General features: G+C 40.3%; 1 protein-coding gene and 1 pseudogene across 3 annotated transcripts in view; both read left to right on the plus strand.

Moving 5' to 3' along the window:
- Window positions 1-16,036, plus strand: part of DIXDC1 (DIX domain containing 1) — a 77,719-nt gene that overhangs the window by 20,610 nt on the left and 41,073 nt on the right. For all 3 annotated transcript variants that reach the window (XM_037065572.1, XM_037065570.1, XM_037065571.1), the window contains one exon: window positions 11,755-11,884. In XM_037065572.1, coding sequence (XP_036921467.1) covers window positions 11,755-11,884 — 130 coding nt within the window. The remainder of the gene's footprint in view (window positions 1-11,754; window positions 11,885-16,036) is intronic.
- On the plus strand, window positions 1,666-2,669 carry LOC119000525 (actin-related protein 2/3 complex subunit 1A-like; annotated as a pseudogene).

Here is a 16,036-nt window from a genome sequence, read left to right on the forward strand (position 1 = left end):
CATGGAGGGTTAGCAGCAGGGGGGTGGGAGGAGGAGAAGGGGGGAGAAGATACAGGAAATAGCATAGATGGTAGGTAGAAAATAGGGGGGAGGGCAAGAATAGTAGGGGAAATATAGAATCTAAAGAACTTGAGACACGTGGTTATAAACTAAGGGGAGGAGAATGGTGGGGGAGGGAGTGTGCAGGGTGGAGGGGAATGAAGGGGGGAATAGAACAACTGTAATGGTATAATCAATAAAGTATATTAAAAAAAATCATAGGGCTTCCAACATCCGAACCAGAAGGAGAAGAGGAAGAGCAAGAAATTGAAAACTTATTTGAACAAATAATGAAGGAGAATTTCTCCAATCTACTGAAGGAGATAGACTTCCAGGAAGTTCAGGAAGCTCAGAGAGTCCTAAAGAAGTTGGACCCAAGGAGAAACACACCAGGGCACATCATCATTAAGTTACCCAAGATTAAAGATAAGGAGAGAATCTTAAAAGCAGCAAGAGAGAAGGAGACAGTTACCTATAAAGGCGTTCTCATGAGACTGTCAGCTGATTTCTCTAAAGAAACCTTGCAGGCAAGAAGGGGCTGGAAAGAAGTATTTGAAATTATGAAAGGCAAGGACCTACCTCCAAGATTACTCGACCCAGCAAAGCTATTATTTAGAATGGAAGGGCAGATAAAGTGCTTCCCAGGTAAGATCAAGTTAAAGGAGTTCATCATCACCAAGCCTTTATTATATGAAATATTAAGGGAACTTACCTAAGAAAAAGAAGATAAAAAGTATGAACAGTAAATAACAACAAACTCACAGTTATTAACAACCGAACCTAAAACAAAAACAAAAACAAATTAAGCAAACAACTAGAACAGGAAGAGAATCACAGAAATGGAGGTCACTCGGAGGGTTATCACTGGGGGAGTGGGTGGGGAGAGAGAGGGGAAAAGTGCAGAGAATAAGCATAAACGATAGGTAGAATACAGATGGGAATGTTAAGAATAGTATAGGCGATATAGAAGGCAAAGAACTTACATGTATGACCCATGGACATGAAATAAGGGGGGGGAATGTGGGTGGGAGGGACTGCGTGGGTGGAGGGGAGTAAAGGGGGGGGAATGGGACAATTGCAATAGCATAATCAAAATATATATTTTAAATGGTATTAAATAAAAATATAAATTGAAAAAATAAGAAATTTAAAAAATAAAAATATTAAGAGGGGAGGGACTAGCCCTCTTAGACGTTAAAAGATACTATAACGCTTCTATAAATAAAACATTGTGGTAGTGCTGCATGAATAAACAAACATACGAGTGAGGTAGAATACAAATTCCAGCTGTAGATCCAAAAACTTAAGGAAATTTAGTATATGATAAAGGCAGCATCTCAAATCACTGGGGCAAAAGGGAACTTTTTAATAAATGGTGCTGGAACAGCTGGGTAGCTGTTTGGAAAAAAGGTAAGTGGTATCCATATCTTACATCATACACAGAAATAAACTCAGATGGATCAGGGATCTATTGTAAAAATGTAAAAAGTGGGTGGGCCTCAGTCCTCCCCTCGTGCCCATGGGAGCCTATTTGCATTGACTGACCAGAGTCCGGGAGTTCTTCACTCAGAGCTGATCCAGACTGCCCACACCTCAGCTTCCTACCATTTAAAAACACTAAGAATGATGTCCCTGCATCAGTTTTTACTAGAGCCAGTCACCCTCATGACTGGAACAGCAATCGTACCCCAGATTATCCTTGGACCCGATAATCAGGAAATTCACATCTGTAAAAAGAACAGGAGTGTGGGTGAAAGCTCATGAACTCAAGGAGTACAGTGGACACATCACAGGTATTGACCGGGCTCCCCAAAGCGACTACATCATTACTTGTGAGGCGGACCTCAATATGTACGTATGTCTGGGGTCAAGACAGTGGTGTTTAACCGTATAGACACTTTTGTCAAGTGGTTCCCAGTAAAGAACAAATTTGCTGTAGGAAATGGAGCAGGATTCGTGTGTGTTACTTTAAGTCTGAAAATGTCTGGTGGGTAAGCAAGCATATTAAAAGCTAGTTTGCTCTAGGGTCCTCAGCTTGGATTGGCATCCCAGTAATGTTTTGCTAGAGGCAGAATCATGTGGTTTCCAATGCAGAGTGTTTTCTGCATACATTAAAGAAGTGAGTGAAAACCAGCAAGGGACAGCGAGATGCCCTTTGGTCAGTTGATGGCAGAGTTTGTTGGCAGTGGCACTGGTGGGTGGATGATGCATGGAATCAGCTTCTCCACCAGTGAGAGCTGCCTGACTTGGGCCAGCTACAACAGAACTGTGTCCCTTCCCAATGCCCCAAAAAGCATGCAGGTCTCAACTCTGAAAACAGAGTTCCTGCCCCTCCCAAGCTAGGCAGTCCAAAACAGAGCATCCAGCACAACACGTTTGCCATGGAAGCTTCCACCCCTTGGACAAGAGGGCCACACCCAGCACCACAATAGAGCCTTGGAGATACTGCGCCCGAGTTGCACTAGTGGCCTCAGAGAAGGCATGACAATTGGGGATGTTCAGACCTTAGAGCCTTGTATCTGGGACCTTCAGATGATGCAAAGCTCAGTGAACCTTAGAGATCCAGCATGACAAACTGCCCCCACAACAGCTCTGCCATTCAATGGAGATCCAGCCACAAAAACAACAACAACAACAAAAAAGCTCAAGCCAACCCATTATGAGACACGTATCTCATAAATGTGTGTCTGTGGTGGTGTTTGAATATCAGTAGTGAAAGTGTTGGTTTTCTAAAAGCAGCAGTGATTGTGTTTCTTTTTTCTTTTCTGTTTTTGTTTTTCCTACTTCCATTCTTGACCAAAGCTTCTTTTTTAGTAGTTTGTTATGGAAAATTGTCACACTTAAAAGAAAGGGTTGGGGAGATATGTACATTTCTTAAAAAATTAAATGAAAGTACTGAATGTATAAAAATTATTTTAGCCCTGGCTGATGTGGCTCAGTGGATTGAATGCTGACCTGTGAACCTAAAGGTCTCTGGTTCAGTTCCCAGTCAGGGCACATGCCTGAGTTGGGGGCCAGATCCCCAACTGGGGGTATGCAAGAGGCACCCAATCAGTGTATCTCTCCCACGTTGATGTTTCTCTCTTGTTCACCTCCCTTCTACTCTCTCTAAAAAGGAAATTAAATTGAAAAATGTTTTTTTTAAAGATTTTATTTATTTATCTTTAGAGGGAAAGGAAAGGAGAGAGGGAGAGAAACAACAATGTATGGTTGCCTTTCGTGCATCCCCTGCTGGGAATTGGCCTGCAGGGAACTGGCCTGCAACCCAGGCATGTGCCCTGACTGGGAATCGAACTGCAATCGTCTGAGTCGCAGGCCCGCGCTCAATCCACTGAGCTACACCAGCCAGGGCTTGAAAAATGTTTTTAAAAATACATGTAAAAATGGAACCATAGAAGAACTAGAAAGAAAAAACAGGTGAAATATTTTTTCTAACCATAACTTAAAATTCAGAGGCAATAAAATACAGTATCACTAAATGTGATTATATAAAACTAAAACCTTTTTCATAGCCAAAAGACCCACTGCAAAAAAAGTCAAAAGACAGCTGACAAACTGGGAAATATCTGGAACATATATTAAGTGGTGCAAAAATAGGTCTACAGTTGTGAGTACACAAAACAGAGTTTATTCTTATATTATTATTTACTAATTATTATATTATTTTCCTTATGAACAACTGTAATGCTACTTTGGCCCCACCCTGTATAAAGGGTTATTAAAAATGGAGGGACAAAGGAACAAAACTTTTGATGTAAAAGTGGGAAAATGACATGAACAGAATTCACATAGATATGAAGAAAGATCTGGTATTAAATTGTTCAAAATAGTACAAGAAGAGTTCAAATCATAATTAAAGAAATAAAAATAAACAATACTAAGATACAATTTCTCACCTCTCACATTGTCAAGAATCAAGAAATGTGACAACATACTCTGTTGGCATGTTAGTGGCAAAGCATGCTCTAATGTATTGCTGATGGGAATGCACATGAATACAATCTTTGAGAGGGAATTTGGCAAGATCTGATAATATTACAGTCTTTTAAAAATATTTACTTATTTATAGAGAGGGAAAGGGAGGGGAAAAAGAGATGGAGAGAAACATTGATGTGTGGTTGCCTCTTGGGGGACCTGGTCTGTAACTCAGGCATGTGCCCTGCACTGGGAGTTGAACTGGTGACCCTTTGGTTTGCAGGCCGGCACTCAATCCACTGAGCCACCCCAGCCAGGGCTAATATTATATTCTTACTTGCCATTTGTCCCAGCAATCCCACTTCTTGGAATCTACCCTGAAGTTTAGACCTCCCTTCATCAACATGAAAATACACATGCATATGGTTGTTCATTGCAGCATTGTTTGTAATGACAGAATATTGGAAGAAACCTAAATGCCCTTATATACAAAAATGGTTGAATAAACTGTGGTATACCTATGTAATGGAATACTATATATCTGTAAAAATAAATAAGGAAGATCTCTAAACTAATACAGAATGATTTCCAGAATGTATTAAGTGAAGGGAAGTGAAAAGTGCAGGTGCAAAAAGAGTATCAATAAGATACTATTTTTTATATAAGAAGAGAAAAATAAGAATATGTGCATTTAAAAAAGTTTTTTTGGATAAACTGGAACTAATGAGATTGGTGACCTAAAAGGGTGGATGGCAGTGTGTGGAAAGAACGGAGAAAAAGGAGTGGAGTAAAAGGAAAGATGAAGTGACTCTTTTCTCCATATGTTTTTTGTACTCTGACTTTTAGAATCATTTTACTCTTTCAACTACCCCAAAAATAAATAATTAAAATCAACCTAAATGTGGGGAGAATCCAAAATGGACTACAAGTAGTGAGATGTGACCTTGAATGTATTACAGATGAATAACAATCACACTGAACAGGGTAGAGAAGAAAAGGACTAACCTGAGTCGCTCTGGAATTGGTATTTTCACCATGTCCTATAAGGCTAAAGACAAAAAGTACTATATATAAATATTATATTATGGCTAGTAAATTTTTCTCAAGGTATGAATTAACAAGTCTGACACTATTTTATAAGACTGAGCAAATGGTAGTAACTATACTGTGGATAGTGATAGGTTTCTCACTTGCTAGAAAAGAGTTGCAACTAAGGAAAAGGGAAAGGAGAGAATGTACCTTCTGTGGTGTTGGGTTAGAGGAGGGATCAGTATAATTTATGGTATAATTTGTGGTATGTCTCTCTGTCTATCAAGAAAAGTAGACCAAGATATGTGGGTATACATACGCGTATTTTCTGTACTACTACTGAGAAGGCCAAGAATGTTACCCAGTAGCAATGTATACACCTCATGCCCAAATTTAGTTTCTAAAAATTATTCTCCAAAAAAATAAAACCAGAGTTCTTTTGAAAAACGGGTGATTCCAGAGCTGGGGTGGTACAAGGTGAGGAATCTGGAATATTTTATGATGCCAAAAGGAAAGGAGTGTTCAAAAATGATCAGGCCATATGATGTAGTAACTCTGCTTTTGTGTCTGTATATCCAAAAGGATTGAAAGCAAGATTTTAAAGAGATATCGCACACCTGTGTTTATGGCAACATTTTTCATTATAGCCAAGAGATGGAGGCAACCCAAATGCCCATCAACAGATGAATGGATAAACAAAATATGGTATTAAAAATACAATTGGCCCTGGCTGGCGTAGCTCGGTGGATTGAGCGCGGGCCTGCGAACCAGACGATCACAGTTCGATTCCCAGTCAGGGCACATGCCTGGGTTGCAGGCCGGTTCCTTGCAGGCTAACTACCAGCAGGGGATGCACAAAAGGCAACCATACATTGATGTTTCTCTCCCTCTCTCCTTCCCCTCTAAAGATAAATAAATAAATAATCTTAAAAAAAATACAATTGAATTTTAATCAGCCTTAGAAAGGAAGGAGATACTGTTTCAACTATTACATGGATGAACCTTGAGAACATTATGCTAAATGAAATAAGCCAGTCACAAAAAGACAAATACTGTCTGATTCTACTTTTCTGAGTTATCTAAGTAGTCAAATTTGTAGAAACAGAAATTAAAATGGCATTTACCAGAGGCTCAGAGGAGGGGGAAATGTGGGGATGTTGTTTAATAGGTATAGGGTTTCAGTTTCGCAACATTAAAAAGATCCGTAGATTCTTAGCACAACAATGTTAATATATTTAACACTATTGAACTGTACACTTAAGAATAGTTGAGATGGTAAATTTTGTTATGTGTTTTTTACCACAGTTAAAAAAATAACTGGAATATACTAAGAGGATACAGGAACTATCATTTGTCCCAGTGGCCAAATCTGAACAACTTGAGCAAAAAAAATGCTAGTAATGGATTAATATAATACATAAAAAGTAAATATCCATGATCCTGTATTGATATAAATAAATAGATTGGGGGAAAGGGGAGAGCTCTTCCTTGTGTTATAAATTCCAATGAATAACTGTGGAAGGAGTGATAATTAGAAAATCATCATTTGAGAGAACCATAATAATAATTGTTGCAGGAAAGAAAAATCAATGGATGTTAAATTTCAAATGTACAGGTAAAGTGATGATTACTAAAAGAATAATTTTATACTCTCAAAGCATTTTCCTGCAATATACTTATTAATTACAAAGGGGAAATTTTCTTTACAGTGGAGAAACCTGGCAGACACTACCTTAACCAAGAGATCACAGTTAGCTTCATCAATAATAAGATGTATTGACACCATGTGCCTTTTGATATAATGCTCTGAAAAAAGCACAGTGTGACTTCTGGGATATTCTTCCCCCAAATCCATAGCCTGAATTTAATCGTTGGGACTTAAGACAAACCCCAGTTGAGGGACACTGTATAAAATAACTGGGCCAATGTCTGTCAAAATTGTCGAGATCACGAAGGGCAAAGATTGAGAGAGACTACAGAGAGATGATAACTAAATGCAGTGTGAGAACTTGGATTGGACACTGGACCAGAAAAAGGACGTTAGTGGGACAAATGGTGAAACTTGAGTAATGTCTGTAGATTACTTAATGGTATTGTGTCAGTGTTAATTTGCTGTTACGTAATTTACTGGGTTATGTAAGGCGTAACTATTTGGTGAAGGTGCGTAAGGGAACTCTTTGTGCCGTTGTTGCCACTTCTCTGTAAGCCTGAAATTATTTCAGACTGAACAGTTAATAAAAATAATATTTAGGGATTTTAAATAAGCCCTTGATGTGCATTAACAATGTGTTCTGATGGCCAAGGAAGGAAACAAAGAAGAAGGGAAAAGAAGGATAAATACCTAGAAGAAGGAATCTGCATGTCTCCTTTTATTTATTTTTTAAATATTTTATTTACTTATTTAATTTTAGAGAGAGGGGACGGGAGGGAGAAAGAGAAGGCGAGAAACATTGATATGTGAGAGAAACATCAGTTGGCTGCCTCTCACACACCCCTCAATGGGGGCCTGGCCCACAACCCAGGCGTGTGCCCCCGACCAGGAATCAAGCCAGAGACTTTTCGCTTTGCAGGACGACGCTCAACCAACTGAGTCACAACAGTCAGGGCTGCTTGTCTCCTTCTGTATCTAGAGTGTTAAGTTCTAGACGTCATGGTTTCAGGAAGATTTAGACGGGAAGATCAATAACACTTCAGATCATTTTGTGTAAGGAGTGGTTACCCTTGGCTCACAGCTCTTGAATATGCTTGGGAGCTCTTAAGGAATGGTGGTATACCTGGGCCCCACACTCAGAAAATCTGACTGGTCAGTGATGGAATTTGGACATTACTAGTTTTTAAAAGCTTCCCAGGTGATTCTGGTGGGTAATCGGGGTTGAGAACCCTTTGGTTAAAGGGTTTGGAATGTTTAGCTAGAAGACTTCAGCTCTACAAGAATCATATGGGAAAACTTGGGAATAGAAAGCTGAGTTCCACCCTCTGGGAGAATTTGGTGGATTCGGGATAAGGTCTCCACATTTATATTTTGGAAAAGCTTCCCTTGTGATGTCACTATGCAGCCAAATATGGGAAGAGTGGGCTGGATCAAACTTCTCAAACTTTAATGCGTTTGTGAGTCACGGGGTTGGGGGGGGATCCTGATAAAATACAGGTTCTGATACATTCAGGACTGGGGTGGAGCCTTAGAGTCTACATTTCTAACAGGCTTCTAGGTGATTCTGATGCTGCAGGTCCAGGAACCACGTGTGAGTAGTAGTAGACAGGTACTTGGTGCAGAGTATTACACAGGAGACGCAAGCACCTGGTGTGGTGGAGCAAGTGGTTTAGAGGAAGGTGTCTTCTGTCCTGAGAGTCTGAATAATGTTGTTTAAACCTCAGAGATACATTTATTTAGGCGATAGTGTGGTAGAAGGGTAAGAGCATTGGCTTGAGCATTAGAGTGGATCTCAAGTTCATAAGTTTACTGTCTGGGTGACCCTGAACGAGTCATTTCACCTTTTTTGAATCTCAATTTTCAGTTAGCAGAAGAGATAGAATAAAATCTCCCTGGCAGATTAACATTAGAGAAAATGTCTTTAAAGGCCCAGCATAGCTCTTTACACAGAACAGGTGTTCAGAAGAGTGGTGACTGTTAGTTAATTATCACTTCTAATGCAGACTCCTCTTTTGTTGGAAGACCAGAGCTCTGATTAATGTGTATGCATGAAAGGTATTGTTATGAGCCCTTAACCACTTTTGCATAAGAGATGACTTTATTCAACAGCCAAAAGACTATGATTACTTAAATAGAAACTAACTGTCTTGGCCTAGTGAAAAAAACACTTGTTTCTGTCTGCCCCCCATATAATGAACTTTTGCAATCATTTTAAGTCTTGGCCTGATGAAATTTAACAAATGATTCACTGACTCAAATATTCATTGAGTGCCTGTTACTCTTAGTCCAATAATTCTGAACTGTTGTAACTCGAAGCATAGGGCATAGTTCATATCTGAGCTCCTTTGGGCTCACTGTCCTCCTTGCCTCCTTTTCTCCTGTAAGAAACTCCCCTGGAGTGTGGGCTTCAGGTTGTGCTAATACTCTCTTAGCACCCTGTGCCCCCTGTCATAGCACTTGTCTCTCACAGCCTGCAAGTTTCTCCTCCTCTTCCTTTCTTCCCTTCTTTTCTGCAAGCTTCTTGGACATAAGACTCTTTGTAGTCCCATTAACTTAGCACAGTGCCTGTGCTGGAATTATTGTTGAACTGATTGTATTACACAGGATGCTGTGTGAAAGAGATTAAATTGTCTGAGGTGTGTGGGGGGGTCAGGGACAGCTTTCTGGGAAGGCTTTCTGGGAAGGCTGCTACTTGAGCTGATACTTAAAAGGAGATGGCAGGCAGGGTGGGGGTGGTGAGTGGCTGCAAAGTGTGGTGGATTTGGGGCACTGCTCATGGTTTGGATGAGTCAAAGCATGGGGTAGGGGCATAGGGGGGAGGGTAGTGAATGGAGCTGGAGAAGAGGCAAGGGCTAGCACAAGACAATTCATTGCGGCTAAGTATGCATTTTATCTTGAGGATAATGAGAACCCAGTGAAGGATTTTAAGCAGGAATGTATGGAAAGTGGGTTGAGCTTGATATTTGCTACAGGGAGATTAGTTAGGAGTTTTATACATGTCAGGTAATCAGATCCCAGCTGCTTACCCTTAATGCCTTTTCTGGTCTTAACTCCTTTTCCCCAGAGCAGAGTGGTTGGGTATGGAGGAGGGGCCCTTTATCCGGTCTGCCTCATACAATGAATGCATTTGCTCTGCATTGGGAGCAGATCTGGGATGAAAGTCTGATCCACGTTAGGCAGAAGGTGTAGCCACCTCTATTCTACAGAATGAATTGGATAGCAAGAGGCCCATAGTACATGCTTAGACCACATTTAGGGGGTTTCATAACAGGTCTACTGTGTCCTAGCTGTGACAGCGTTAAAGAAGTTAAATATCCTCTCTGACCCTCATCCACAGACTGCAGGTGATACTGACCCTGTAGTGCTTTTGTGAGAATTGAATTAGATGTAATTAAATAAAAAATTGGAGAAAAGAAAATAATGACCATTTAGTAAGCATCAATTGTGTGGCAGCCCTGTACTGGGTATATCCATTAGTCCATTAAAACATATATAAAACAGCATGAACAGTAAATTGACAAGCACAACTATCAACAATTGAACCTAAAAAAACAAAACCAAAATGAACTAAGCAAACAACTAGAACAGGAACAGAATCATAGAAGTAGAGATCGCATGGAGGGTTATCAGAGGGGAGGGGGAAGAATGGAGGGAAGGTATAAGGAATAAGAAGCATAATTGGGAGGTACAAAATAGACAGGGGGAGGTTAAGAACATTATGGGAAATGGAGAAACTAAAGAACTTACGTGTATGACTATGGACATGAACTATGGGGAGGGGGGTACAGGGGGGAATAAAGAGGAGAAAAAAATGGGACAACTGAAATAGCATAATCAATAAAATATGCTTAAAAACATGTATAAAACACCAAAAATAGTGTTCAGTTCATGGTAGGTAAATACTAGATTCCGTCCCCTATCTCCTGCTGATCACTGCCCTTCCTGTAGTTTGTCAGTAGCTGATAGACTATTGCCTTAGTACTGTCTTCGAAAGAACTTCATTCCCAAAAATCAACATAAATAATGAAGATTTAATTTAAGCTCAGGAAACAACCAGTGAGTAATTTCCAACATTATTTTATTAAGGAAGTACTTAGGGCTTAGAAATCAACTGTTTTTTTAACCAAATTATAATTTAATACTGTTAGCTCTTGAACTTAATTTTTAGGTTCAGTGTCTTGATCTTTAGAAACCAGACAGCTGCTGCCTGTATTATGACATCATTCATGTGCTATTTTAATATTTAGTGTCCATCTTCAGACCAAATACTCAAAATAAACTCCCATATACAAGCTCTGTGTAAGGGACAAGGACCTATGGAATACGTAAGGCTGTCTGAGAGCTGGGGTAAGTTGTATGTCCCTGGGCTAACAGGCTTCTGGGGATTCTGGGCCTCACCTTTGTCTGCAAATAAATGAAACAGTCCAGCCCTTCCCCTGCTGAGGCTTTGCCCAGTCTTCAAGAGCACTGCTCACCATATACTTTCTTTTTCCTTCTTTGTGAAGATTGTAGGTAACTAGAACCTTTCTGACAATATAAAGCACAGATTAAAACTGATTCAGTAGCAATCCCAGGATTATGAGTTTAGGAGAATAAATTTTAGGTTGAGTGTGAGATGATTTCAGTTAGGTCTCACACTGAGGATAGCAGCTGTGGGATAAGTGGATCTGCGCTTGGTGTACTATGTATTCCTGATCCCCTGAGATCAATTTCACGAATATCACAGTCGGCTGAGCATTTGGGACGTGCGTGATTGTTCCTAAGAAGTGTTGGGTTGCTGGCAGCAGTGACTACCCTGAAAAACTGGCCATGGTTCTGGGCACTGTCCTCATACCTGGTCAACAGAGCAAACCTCAAGGAAATGGGAGTCACAGTCATTGAAACACTTGTCTGTTTCTCTGTGTGTACACTGCCCCCCCCTCAAGTTAGCTTATCCTCAGAGCATAAAAGGAGAGAATCTTAGAACTGCTATATGTCTGACCATCTTTCTTCTTTCAATCCTAGAGCCTCCTCCTCCCTCTGGATATAGATTGCCCGCCACAGCTCAGTCTCCAGTGGTGCAGGGTAGAGGTGAAGAATAATAGGCAACCCTTCCCTCATTTCCACCTTTCATTTTCCAGCAACAACTGCAAGCATATGTGGCCTGGGTGAACGCACAGCTGAAGAAGAGGCCAGCGGTGAAGCCTGTGCAGGACCTGCGGCAGGATCTTCGGGATGGGGTCATCCTGGCATATCTCATCGAGATTGTTGGTCAGTTGGCCCTGGACTCGGGTGCTTACATAAACCAGAACATGGCCTTCTTTATCCTTTATATGTCTTTTAGAACAGATTGCTGCTTCTTTAAAATGTAGGGAAATGGAAATGGAGAAGACAGAATACTTTCCCAAGGTTAATTCATTTATTAGTCAATAAGCATTGTGTGCCAGGTACTATATTCTGCTTTGGGAATATGATGATGAGCACAGTCTGAGCCCTCAGCAGCTCCCCAGTCTAGTCATTTCCATTCATGTACTTAGTATTTTAATAAAATAAGTGCAGACAGTAGAAGTACATGGGGGAGTCACCCAGTCCAGTTTTAGGGGTCCAGGAGTAGCTTCTCAGAAGAACTGATGTCAGAACCAAGGCTGGAAAAGGAAGTAGAGGTCAGGAGAAAGGCCCCCTCTACAGTACTCGCTACCATAATGCTTCATGAAAGCACTTGTCCTTCTGAAGCCCTGGAGTTGTTGCTGGTCATTCTTATTAGATGGTACCATAACCTTATTTCAATAGCATCTGTGCACAGCTCTGTTAATTATTTTATCTCCTTTCACAAAATGGTAATTATTTACTATCTTTCCTGTGTACAGTGAGCTCTTTAAGAGCAGGTACAGTATAATTTTTTTCTGGTTCCATAACTGTTACCCACATGCCTGATACATAATACACTAGTCAGCTGACCTTACTTTCAGTCCCTGAGGGCTGCAGGGCTTCAGGAGGGGATGAAAAAGCCCAGTTTGCCACAGGCAGCCTATCCCTCATTGGTGCAGCTCATAGATTCATCAGAGAATTTATTGATAATGCTTATAAGAGTAGTAATAGTAATAGCAGCTGCCATTTATTAAATACTTTCTATCTCATTTAATTTAATTTCATGTAATCATCAGCCCTTGAGAAAGAGCTAATATTATCCCCATTTTCAGGAAACAAGCTTCAAAGAGAAGATTTATGAAATACATAAATTTATCGAGTACTTAGAGTACTACTTCATTGGGTGTATGACATGGGTATGATTGAGCACCCCTCTCCTACTCATTGTATGAGGTTTGAAAAGGCCAAGGAGCTTTACAAGATCACATAACTAGAAGTGGCAGATCAGTGGTACAAACCTAGATGTACTTAGAGTCCAAGCTCATTCTAAACACTGCAATTTTCACTTAATTCAATAAGTTATACTTGAAAATATAAGCAGATAAAATATCCAGAAGGTACAAAAAGGATATAAAGCCTTTTTTCCATCTATGTCCCTGTGCCAGCTACCTGTTCTTTCTGGAGGCAACCAGTGTTCTCAGTTTTTTGCATTTCTTTCAAGAGGTACTCGGTGCATATACAAGCAGTATGAATATGTGTTCTTGTTTTCCTAAAACCCAAGTTTTTTTGTGCCATCTATTGTGACTTTGCCCTCTAGAAAAACTCACTGAATTCACTTCCTTCTTCCCACTCATTCTTTATCTCGCCCTCATTAGGCTTTTGGTCCCCCTATTCTACTAAAACTGCTTTCCTCAAGGGCACAACCTCTGCCTTATGAAAGCCAGTGACCAGGTCTCAGGCTTCGTTTTATTCAGCTTAGGAGAAACTTTACACAATTATCACTCCCTCCTCCTTCAAACGCTTTTAAAAAAATCCTCACCTGAGGATATATTCACTGATCTTAGAGAGAGGAGGGAGAGAAACATTGATGTGGGAGAGAAACATCGATCAGCTGCCTTTTGTATGCGCCCAGACTGGGGATCAACGCCCCCCCTCCCCCCAACCTGTTAGTTACAGGACAGTGCTCCGACCAACTGAGCCACTGTGCCAGGGCTCAAGCAATTAAAAAAATTTATCCTCACCCGAGGACATGCCCATTGATTTTGAAGAGAAAGAGGGAGAGAAGCATCATTGTGAGAGAGAAACATTTATCAGTTGCCTCTACCCCAACCAGGACCAAACCCACAATGTAGGTATGTGCCCTGACTAGGAATTGTACTGAGACCTTTCAGTTACAGGAGGCCATCCCAACCAACTGAGCTACCAGGTTAGGGCAGGGCTCACACAATTTCTAAAATTTTTAGAGGGTTAACACTGGTTAATAATAACATTATATAAATTTCAGGTGTACAACTTTATTTTTTATTTTTAAGTATATTTTACTGATTATGCTATTACAGTTGTCCTGTTTTTTTTATCCCCTTTATCTCCCCTCTGCCCTGCAACCTCTTCCCTCCAGCATTCCCCCCCATAGCCTTAGTTCATGTCCATGGGTCATACATACAAGGTCTTCGGCTTCTCTATTTCTTATACTCTTCTTAACCTGCCTCTGTCTATTTTGTGCCTACCAATTATGCTTCTTATTCCCTGTACCTCTTCCCCCATTTTCCCCGCCATCCTCACTGACACACTGAGGATGTACCTCATCCTCCATGTGATCACCATTTCTGTGATTCTGTTCCTGTTCTAGTTGTTTGCTTAGTTTGTTTTTGTTTTAGGTTCAGTTGTAGATAGTTGTGAGTTTATTGTCATTTTACTGTTCATTATTTTTTAATATTTCATTTATTTATTTTTAGAGAGGGGTAAGGGAGGGAGAAAGAGAGGGAGAGACACATCAATGTGGGGTTGTCTCTCACACACCCACTACTGGGGATCTGGCCCCCAACCCAGGCACGTGCCCTGGCTGGGAATTGAACTGGTGATCCTGTGGTTCACAGGGTGCTTGGCACTCAAAATCAACTGAATCATACCAGCCAGGGCTTACTGTTCATATTTTTGATCTTCTTCTTTTTATTAGATAAGTTCCTTTAACATTTCATATAATAAGGGCTGGGTGATGATGAACTCCTTTACCTTGAAGCACTTTATCTGGGAAGCACTTTATCTGCCCTTCCATTCTAAATGAGAGTGATCTTCAATGTAGGTCCTTGCCTTTCATGACTTGGAGTACTTCTTTCCAGCGCCTTCTTGCCTGTAAGGTTTCTTTTGAGAAATCAGCTGATGACCTTATGGGAACTCCTTTGCCGGTAACTGTCTCCTTTTCCCTTACTGCTTTTAAGATTCTCTTTCTATCTTTAACCTTAGATAATGTAATTATGATGTGCCTTGGTGTGTTCCTCCTTGGGTGTAATTTCTTTGGGACTCTCTGAGCTTCCTGGACTTGCATGTCTATTTCCTTCAACAGATTGGGGAAGTTCTCTTTCACTGTTTTTTCAAATAAGTCAATTTCTTGCTCTTCCTTTTTTCCTTCTGGCACCCCTATAATTTGGATGTTGGAATGCTTAAAGGTGTCCCAGAGGTTCCTAACTATCTCCTCATTTTTTTGAATTCTTGTTTCTTCATTCTGTTCCAGTTGAATGTTTGTTTCTTCCTTCTGTTCCAAATCATTTATTTGAGTTTTGGTTTCCTTCCTTTCACTTTTGGTCCCCTGTATATTTTGCTATATTTCACTTTGTATAGCCTTCTCTTCCTTTATTTTGTGGCTGTACTCAATTATTTCTGTGAACATCCTGATTACCAGTGTTTTGAACTCTGCATCTAATAGGTTGTCTATCTCCTTAGTTCTTTTTCAGGATTTTAAAAAAGATTTTATTTATTTATTTTTATTTTTATTTATTTATTTTTTAAAATACTTTTTTAAAATTTAATTCTTGTTCAAGTACAGCTTTCTGTCTTATATTCCCATATTTATTGATTTTTAGAGAGAAGGGAAGGAAGGGAAAAAGAGAGGAAGAGTAACATCAATGTGTGGTTGCCTCTTGTGTGCCCCCTACTGGGGGTCAGTGCAGCAACCCAGTCATGTGTCATGACTGGGAATTGAACCTGAGTTGAGTTCTCAGGCTAGCACTCAACCCACTGAGCCACACTAGCCAGGGTTTTTTCTGGAGTTTTGATTGGTTCTTTCATTTGGGCCATTTTTCTTTGTCTTGGCACACCAGTCTGGATGAATGCTTCTTCTTTAACTCTTTGGTTGTTGGACTTCCATACAGTTTGATTTTCTGGCAGTTCTGGTTGGTTTTTTTTGTTTGTTTTAAAATCGGATGTTTCCTTCTTTTGGTTGTGCGAGGAGGCCAAGTGTATCAACTGACATCTTCCTCTTGTCTGGAACCTCAGGTGTACATCTTTATAATAGGACATGTGTACACTCTGTCAAGCAGGGATGTCTAACTCATGTCC

The sequence above is a fragment of the Sturnira hondurensis genome, unplaced genomic scaffold (genome assembly GCF_014824575.4).
Source record: "Sturnira hondurensis isolate 20B ecotype Veracruz unplaced genomic scaffold, ASM1482457v3 Scaffold0015793, whole genome shotgun sequence".
Taxonomy (NCBI): Eukaryota; Metazoa; Chordata; class Mammalia; order Chiroptera; family Phyllostomidae; genus Sturnira; species Sturnira hondurensis.